Source organism: Euprymna scolopes, chromosome 31, assembly GCF_053919585.1.
Source record: "Euprymna scolopes isolate OS-2025 chromosome 31, ASM5391958v1, whole genome shotgun sequence".
NCBI lineage: Eukaryota > Metazoa > Mollusca > Cephalopoda > Sepiida > Sepiolidae > Euprymna > Euprymna scolopes.
The window spans coordinates 45,126,733-45,136,601 of record NC_136512.1 but is presented as its reverse complement, the minus strand read 5'-3'; the positions used below and the strand labels follow the sequence as shown (position 1 = coordinate 45,136,601).

The 9,869-nt window shown below is 28.8% G+C and overlaps 1 protein-coding gene across 2 annotated transcripts in view; it reads left to right on the top strand.

The window, feature by feature from the left end:
- The first annotated feature begins 278 nt into the window (after positions 1-278).
- Positions 279-9,869, top strand: part of LOC145255728 (thyrotroph embryonic factor-like) — a 185,790-nt gene continuing 176,199 nt past the window's right edge. The window contains exon 1 of one of the 2 annotated variants that reach the window (XM_080114336.1): positions 279-617. In XM_080114336.1, the coding sequence (XP_079970462.1) occupies positions 500-617 (118 nt within the window). In that variant the 5' untranslated portion in view covers positions 279-499. The remainder of the gene's footprint in view (positions 618-9,869) is intronic. The other variant, XM_080114337.1, reaches the window with a different exon arrangement.

The window sequence follows — 9,869 nt, the reverse complement described above, 5'->3', positions numbered from 1 at the left end:
CTGCTTAGTGCTTGCTTCTTCACTGAGTGAAGAAGCAGCTTCAGTATACACAAAATAAAATAATTACATAAATAAAAATAGTTTAAAACTTATTTCAGCCTTCGTAAAAAAATTACACATTTTTTAAATTTAAATGATTATTTTTTAAAATTTAATTCAATACGACTTTTTGTGAATACATTTTACTTTTAAAGTGATGCTTTCGTTTAAATATTGTTTTATTTTTCTTTCTGCGCGAAAGAATAATAAGGGAAGATAACTCCATCTGACTGTTTCCCCTCCTCGTCGCTTTTGCAAATTCTGTTCACACTCCCTTATTATTTGTTGTTGTTGTTGTTGTTGTTGTTGTGTGTGTGTGTGTGTGAGAGAGAGAGAGAGAGAGACAGAGAGAGACAGAGAGAGAGAGACAGAGAGATTTACACACGCCATAACAACAACAACAACAACAACAACAAAAAGCCAAAAGAAACGACAAGAAAAAAAAAAAAAGGCCAAAAAGATGGCCAATTCAGAGCTTACTTCACGTGGTCTGAGTTTAAAAGATTTATTGGAGAAACAAGACTTCCCATCTTTGACATCCAACAAGAAACAAGATAATTTCTGTATTATTCCGAGTGGTAAGTTCCTATTTCTTCTTTTGCTTCATTTATTTTATTTTATCCCTCCCTCACCTTTCTTTCACATCGAATGTTTTTTCCTTCATAAACTTGGATTAAACCAATGACGTTTTTATTTTCGCATTTAATCGACTTGCTTTTTCACTTCTAACCTGATGATGATACTTGTTATTTAATTAAAAGCCGATTTGTATGAATTAAAAAAAAAAATTACTTGACCGGATTCTTTTTCTTAATAATAATAATAATAATAATAATAATAATGATACTTTAGGGACTTTGGTTTTTATACTTTAAAATTTAGATATTTCAAAAATCCCCATGCATGCACACGAGAAACATGGCATCAAGCGTTTGTTTTCATTATTACAATAAAAAAAAAAAAATGGTACTGTAGCTGATTTCTCCGTAGCCGTAGGAAATACGAAGGTGATTTTGAAACCTTTTTAAACTATCGATTAGAGAAAGTAGTAAATTTTAGTTATATTTATAGATTATAAGTGAAAGAGTCGAATATTCTGATTCAGTAGTACTAAAGAGCATTTCTCGAGAGCACATCTATTCTTAGTGGAAAACAATTTTCAGTTTAACATGAAAAATTGTCCGCATTTTAGTACACGTGTACTCATTCACTTCGACGATTACGGCGGCCATCGTCAGCTATTTTTCCCTCTCGCGTCGATTCGTTATAAATTTATTTCTATGAATAAGATCTATTATTTCTTTGACTAGATTTAATATTTAATATTGATTCTTCTTCTTACTGGTTTATTTCGTTTATTGATTCTTAATTTTAAAAAGTATTATTGTTAGTGTTTTGTTTACTGCTTTTTATTCGATCTCTCATATATATATATATATATATATATATATATATAACCCGCTCATTATTTACATAAACTTTTATTTCTCAAATCTGAAATTAGCTGTAAATAAGACCTCCAGTTTAAAATCACACGCACCTTAAAATAGTATTGAGTAGTTTGTTTTGATCGCCAAAAAAATGACTACTGGAGAAATTCTGATGCAATTTCCACTCAGAGTGCTTTTTCTTGAGGCGCTGGATTTTCGCCCCAAAACATTTGATTCGTTGATACGAAATAGAAAATTCGGAAATAGTATTATTTTAGTTTTATGTATTTATTTATTTATTTATTTGTGCTTCTACAGGTTCTCTTGTGGGAGATGTCGCCCTGAACTACTTTCGCCTTTTATGCCCCTATTCCTGATTTTTGAAAATGTTGTTTTACAACGTGCCCCGCTGCCCCGGCCCAGCGTATTATAAGCACCCCAACCTCCCATGTTAAGAACAGTTTTCGACCCCCCCCCCACAATCTCGAAAGCTCTTCTTAACATGGGGTGGTTTATTCCGAAAGCCGTTCTTAACATTAGGGTGGTTGAATGCTGGGGGTGTTTATACTACTCTGGGGCAGGTCGTAAAAAATATAAATGTTTTAACATATTTCAAACTAATAAAAATTATTGCACAATAAAAATAAAATTTTATCCAAAATAATTTTCTTATTTCGAATTATTTAATCAAGTAAAAATTCCAATTTTTACTTGATTACTAAATTGAAAAAGTTATTCTAACAAATTACCTAACAAACAAAAATATCGTGAAAACTGAATTTAATTTGAAAATATGAAAAAAAAAAAAAAAAAAATAAAGAAGCTTTTTAAAGTTACTAATCGAGTAAAAAAAAAATGTAATTTTTATTTGATTAATTCGAAATAAGAAAAATTGTTTTCATTTATTTTGGTGTGCAATAATTTATATTATTTTCGAACATGTTAAACGTTAAAAGAAAAAAAAAAAAACATTGTTAATGAGTATTTTGGTAGAAAAAAAGTCCATTGGCCCGCTGCTAACGAATTTGAAATTTCTCGTTCATAATTAAGTCTTCATTCATTAAAAAAAAATCATATTATTTGGATTCTTCGTACTACTGTTCTCATTTCGAGTGTCTTTTTCACAACGTTTCGGTAGATATAACCTCCGACCTTCTTCATATGTATATTGTCGAACTCCAGAATCTGCATGAATTTCGAACGGAACCCTTTATTTAATTCACGGGTATACCATGCTCTCATTATGTCATAACTGGTAAACTGGTTAGATTCTAAGTAATTCGCAATTGAATTTTCGGTCGCCCACACTGAGAAGAATATTACTTTAAAATTATTTTTTTCCAAACGCTCTAACCACTGGCACTGCGCCAGTGCGCCACAGGTCCTTGCGGACAATTCTAGAACAAATTTTAGGAGTCTTAAATCTATTTTATTTCTAGATGTAAATATCACTATTTATCGCTAACGGTTCCATATCGTGTTAAATTTTATACTAGGTCTACTTAGTCTACTTGATCGCTATGTGCTACTGCTGCTTTGAGTTGCCTTACTCTCCGACGTTCTTCTTCTATAATTTTACTTCATCCCATAATGCTAAATGGTTTGCCTTTCCTTTCTATATATAATCAGCCATACCCGCCTTTTCAATCTCTACATATCGCAGCTTTTCAATGTTCTTTTAACTTTACTATTAATCTCACTTTTGTATAGTTTTGCACATTTACATGAGATCTCATATCTCATACACACATTTCTTGTTTATTTATTGAGATTGTCGGACTGACTTCCTCATCTTGGTTGTTATAGTAACAACGTTTCGGACGTTTTGCCCTCCGGCCTTCATCAGGTGTTTTGTATCGAACTGGGGAACCGTTTGTTAGGAGTCTCGAACCCAACCCTTTATTATTATTACGGGGGTACCGTGTTCGGACTCCAGCTAGGCTCTGGGACATAGTTGCTGATTCTCTGTTTTGAATGTTACTTTTCACTGCCTTCGTTCAGGATTGAACTCAGCACCTTTGGGTAACTGTAAACTTTGATACAACGTCTAGGACCACTCGGCCATATGTCATTAGGACCGTTCGATACAAAACACCTGTGGATCAGGTTGAAGATTGTAGAAACCATCAGATTGAAATTTGTAAAAGTTCTTTGTAGATTTGTAGAACAGGTCATGAAATGTATAGAAGAGGTCACACAGTTGTTGGAAGGGCTGATTATTTTGTAGTCAAGGGTCACCAAATATGTGGTGGAACAACTAAAAGTAAAGACTTAATGAAAATTCAAAGGATCTAGATGAAGAAAATGTTGCTATGTCTGTTTGCATGAACTTGTTTTTGAGTGAGTTCAGATTGTATATGCTGTTTCTATATTTAATAGTCCATAACTGTCTTGTGTTGTTCAAAAATCTGCTGACTATGCTTTGGTTATTGCTTAAATAGTTAATTCAGAGAAAGTTTATCTGATTGGTTAATGTAAGTATCAAGTTTTTCAACCAGTTACCATCAAATATTTTATACAGCTTGTTTCTCACCTACTGTTATTGTTGTTAAGCTCTCAATGATCATACTAAAGTATTGTCTGGTCTGAATAAAATCCTCCTTGTTGACCGAAGCTATTTACCTGACACAGAGCACAGCAAGGCTCGGTGGTTTGCTGCATGCAAAGTCTGAGAAGGTTTGGCCCAGAACAAAGGAATAGTGCAGAAGCAATGTTGCCACTTTCATTTGATTTGTGCTTTTATGGCTGACAAAACTTTTGCTTGCCGCATACACATATGACCAGAGGACAACAAATGATGCCAAGTCCTGAATTCTTCACCAAAGCCATGTTAGCTTGTGTAGCTCTAACATGGTAATGAAGTGTTGGATTTTAAGGGATGCTGCTAGAACCGGCCCTTACTTTTAAAATAAAACTAGCAGGCCACCTGCTGTTGCCCGGTTGTAAGATACGTTTAAATATATTTTAATTCATTTAAATTATGTATTTTATGATAGACAATTCTCTATTGATCATTACATTGAACCTAATATATATACTAGTGAAATCAAAATTAAAAATAAATATATAACTTGAATACTATCAGCTAGAATTGAAACCAAAACATACAACTCTTCACCCTCATTCCTGAGTTTCTGAGCCATATTCATCAATCTATTTATCGATGCCTCCATTCAGTCTCGAAAGACAAAGGATACCCCCTGTAGAGGCAGCTGCACATGTACTTGTGAGGCAAGGGTTGCACAATCCCAACCACACCTCTTGAATCGACACTGTTTGTGTCCAGTGGCAAGGAGAAATCCAGATAAATGGAGAGCACATATAGTACCTCCCAAATTTAGTATTGACCAGATTCAATGTTGCTTAACTTTGGTAATCCTGCAGGAATCGGTGTGTCAACATGATTATGCTATGGCCATATACACACACACACACACACACATATATATATATATATATATATATATATATATATATATATATATATATACAGTGATGATCATATTTATTGGCACGGTAAAATAAAAGTTAAATTTTGTCTAATAAATTCTAAAAAAGGGATTAAATTAAAGAAAATAACAAAGTATATTATGTATTTTTAACTGGCCTTTCTGATGCAGCAATCGGATTTTAGAAAAAATAAATAACAAAGGAACAACAAACATAATTGCAAAAAACCCTTGTTCAAAATTATTGGCACGGCTTTGTTTTTCTTTTAGTATCAGTATAATATCAATCAATTTCCGGTTTACGTGCTTTCTGAACTTTTTTATAGCTATATTATGCTTGTTTAACGCTAATTCAGTGAATAATTTTTTTCAGATAATTTTTAGATAGCGATTTATTTAAACTATTATAAGTGACTAAATTATAATTTTCAATCGCCATGGTTAAAACTAAGGAACACAGCGAAGACGTCAGGAAGCTTGTTGTAGCATGCCATACCAATGGGGAGGGCTATGATAAGATTTCAAAGAAGCTAAACCTTCCCAAATCCACTGTTAGAGCCATAATAAACAAGTTCAAATCGCAAAGCCACATTATGAGTTTAGAGGGTAGAGGGAGAAAAAGGATTCTTTCCCCAAGAGATGAACGGAAAATTGTTCGACAAGTAAAACAAAACCCAAGGATCTCTGTTGGGGAGATTGTTGATGAACAGAGCACCTCTGGAGTGAATGTATCTCGACATACCGTTGGTAGAGTTTTGAAGAGAGCTGGTTTAAAAGCATGTCGTCCGAGAAAGACTCCCTTATTGAAGCCTATGCACCTGAAAGCAAGGCTAGCCTTTGCAAAACGTCATATTGATAAAGATGTTGCATTCTGGAAACGTGTTCTATGGACTGACGAAACGAAAATAGAGTTATTTGGCCATAATAAAGTGTCTTATATTTACAGAAAATCTGGCGAAGCTTTCCTGCCTAAGAACACCATACCCACAGTGAAGCACGGTGGAGGCAGTTTGATGTTTTGGGGATCCTTTGCTGCCTCTGGACCAGGGCGACTTGTTAAGGTCACAGGTAGCATAAAAAAGGAAGATTATGTTAAAATATTGGATGAAAACCTGAAAGACTCTGCTAAAGAGCTCTAACTTGGTCGTCGTTGGTGGTTCATGCAAGATAATGACCCAAAGCATTCGGCTAAACTGACTAAGAAATGGCTTGAGGACAATCATATTAATGTTTTGGAGTGGCCATCACAAAGCCCAGACCTTAATCCAATTGAAAATTTATGGAGAACATTAAAATTGAGGGTAATGCAAAGGAAGGCTAAGAATCTTATTCAATTGGAGGATTATTGTCAGGAAGAGTGGGCTAAAATTACTACTGAAGAGTGCAACAACTTGGTTGTAAACTATGAAAAGCGACTGAGGAAGGTAATCAAGGCCAAAGGCTATACAATTGATTATTAAATAAATCGTGCCAATAATTTTGAACAAGGGTTTTTTGCAATTATGTTTGTTGTTCCTTTGTTATTTATTTTTTCTAAAATCCGATTGCTGCATCGGAAAGGCCAGTTAAAAATACATAATATACTTTGTTATTTTCTTTAATTTAATCCCTTTTTTAGAATTTATTAGACAAAATTTAACTTTTATTTTACCGTGCCAATAAATATGATCATCACTGTATATACACACACATATATATATATATATATATATATATATATATATACATATCTCCTGCACCATTACCTGATGTAACATCCATATTGAATAAATCTATACGCATTAGAAGATATTTTTATGTTTTTTTATTCTTCATATTATATATGTGTAATTTACTTGTCAGCCCTTTTTTAAAAGATAGAATTACCCAATCATCGAAGAAAAAATTCAAGCAAGGGCCAGAGTTTTATAATCATGTAGATTAACTGTATTTAATGTTTGATTAAATAAATAAAAAAAACTGTTACGGAATGTTCTAGAATGATTCTTGAAAACACCCTAATTATTTGGTAAATTGTGGAAAAGCCTGCAAAACCAGATTCTAATCAGTCTGATGTTTGCTGCATAGAGATTTGTGTGCACTTCATAGAATTCTGTTACATAGTTTCCAATTTATTAACTAGATGGTCAACAAAATGCTTAAAAATAAACATTAATATTGTAAAAATAGAAAATAGCTAAAATTTGTTTTTATGATAAATTAATGATTTAAAAAAAAAGGAAATGTAAAGTATTTTTTTCTTCTCTTGTTTAAATAATAAAAACATAAAGATGTATTGTTTTTGGCTTAGACTATTATGTTTCAAATAAAACAAAATTTTCCTTATGTTTTGGAATTTTTCAGATGAGGATTGATAATGTATATTTGAATTATTCGAACTACTATTCTTATTTTGAGTGTTGATGGAACCAGTGCATGCTACTCCTGTGAATTAAATAAAAGCTTCTGTTTGAAATGCCATGTAGATTACCAAGTTTAACAAAATACACAGGATAACTTACAATCGGCTGAAATGTTCCGAAAATAAAACTCAAGATGAGAACAGTAGTCCGAATAATCCAAATACAAAACTTTCCTTAAAAGAAATTTGAATGTTTATTTTCTAATAGCCTTCAACATGTTTTTTTAAATTATTTTCACATGGTTAATTTAGAAATAATTGTTTTTTAAATTATTTTCACATGGTTAATTTAGAAATAATTATGTTTTTTAAATTATTTTTACATGGTTAATTTAGAAATCGTTATGTTTTTTAAATTATTTTCACATGGTTAATTTAGAAATAATTATGTTTTTAAATTATTTTCACATAATTTAGAAATAATTATGTTTTTTAAATTATTTTCACATGGTTAATTTAGAAATAATTATGTTTTTTAAATTATTTTCACATGGTTAATTTAGAAATAATTGTTTTTTTAAATTATTTTCACATGGTTAATTTAGAAATAATTATGTTTTTAAATTATTTTCACATAATTTAGAAATAATTATGTTTTTTAAATTATTTTCACATGGTTAATTTAGAAATAATTATGTTTTTTGAATTATTTTCACATGGTTAATTTAGAAATAATTGTTTTTTAAAATTATTTTCACATGGTTAATTTAGAAATCGTTATGTTTTTTAAATTATTTTCACATGGTTAATTTAGAAATAATTATGTTTTTTAAATTATTTTCACATGGTTAATTTAGAAATCGTTATGTTTTTTAAATTATTTTCACATGGTTAATTTAGAAATAATTATGTTTTTTAAATTATTTTTACATGGTTAATTTAGAAATCGTTATGTTTTTTAAATTATTTTCACATGATTAATTTAGAAATAATTATGTTTTTAAATTATTTTCACATGGTTAATGTAGAAATCGTTATGTTTTTTAAATTATTTTCACATGGTTAATTTAGAAATAATTATGTTTTTAAATTATTTTCACATGATTAATTTAGAAATAATTATGTTTTTAAATTATTTTCATTTGATTAATTTAGAAATAATTATGTTTTTAAATTATTTTCACATGGTTAATGTAGAAATCGTTATGTTTTTTAAATTATTTTCACATGGTTAATTTAGAAATAATTATGTTTTTTAAATTATTTTCACATGTTAATTTAGAAATAATTATGTTTTTTAAATTATTTTCACATGATTAATTTAGAAATAATTATGTTTTTTAAATTATTTTCACATGATTAATTTAGAAATCGTTATGTTTTTTAAATTATTTTCACATGGTTAATTTAGAAATACTTATGTTTTTTAAATTATTTTCACATGAATTATTTAGAAATAATTATGTTTTTTAAATTATTTTCACATAATTAATTTAGAAATAATTATGTTTTTTAAATTATTTTCACATGGTTAATTTAGAAATAATTATGTTTTTTAAATTATTTTCACATGGTTAATTTAGAAATAATTATGTTTTTAAATTATTTTCACATAATTTAGAAATAATTATGTTTTTTTAAATTATTTTCACATGGTTAATTTAGAAATAATTATGTTTTTTAAATTATTTTCACATTGTTAATTTAGAAATAATTATGTTTTTTAAATTATTTTCACATGGTTAATTTAGAAATAATTGTTTTGTAAATTATTTTCACATTGTTAATTTAGAAATAATTATGTTTTAAAATTATTTTCACATGGTTAATGTAGAAATCGTTATGTTTTTTAAATTATTTTCACATTGTTAATTTAGAAATAATTATGTTTTTTAAATTATTTTCACATGGTTAATTTAGAAATCGTTATGTTTTTTAAATTATTTTCACATGGTTAATTTAGAAATAATTATGTTTTTTAAATTATTTTCACATGGTTAATTTAGAAATAATTATGTTTTTTAAAATTATTTTCACATGGTTAATTTAGAAATCGTTATGTTTTTTAAATTATTTTCACATGGTTAATTTAGAAATCGTTATGTTTTTTAAATTATTTTCACGTGGTTAATTTAGAAATAATTATGTTTTTAAATTATTTTCACATGATTAAGTTAGAAATAATTATGTTTTTTAAATTATTTTCATATGGTTAATTTAGAAATAATTATGTTTTTAAATTATTTTCACATGATTAATTTAGAAATAATTATGTTTTTAAATTATTTTCACATGATTAATTTAGAAATAATTTAGGATCAATACTCAATATTCAAAATGTGAGCGAATTTGATGAGATTTTTTCAGCAGTTCTTATTTGACAACTGAACCCATTTGGTGATATGTTGATTCAGTAGTTGTAGGTCTGGTTTAATATCTTCATTAGTATCTATGTAGATAATATTCTTGAATTGACTCCTAAAAATGTTAACTTTTTCACATGAGTTTATAAGGTACCATATGGAATTACTTTGAATCTGTATTTTTTGCTTTTAACTGATCAACCTTCATTTATTTGACTCCTTAAAACTTTGTACCTATTCTATACTT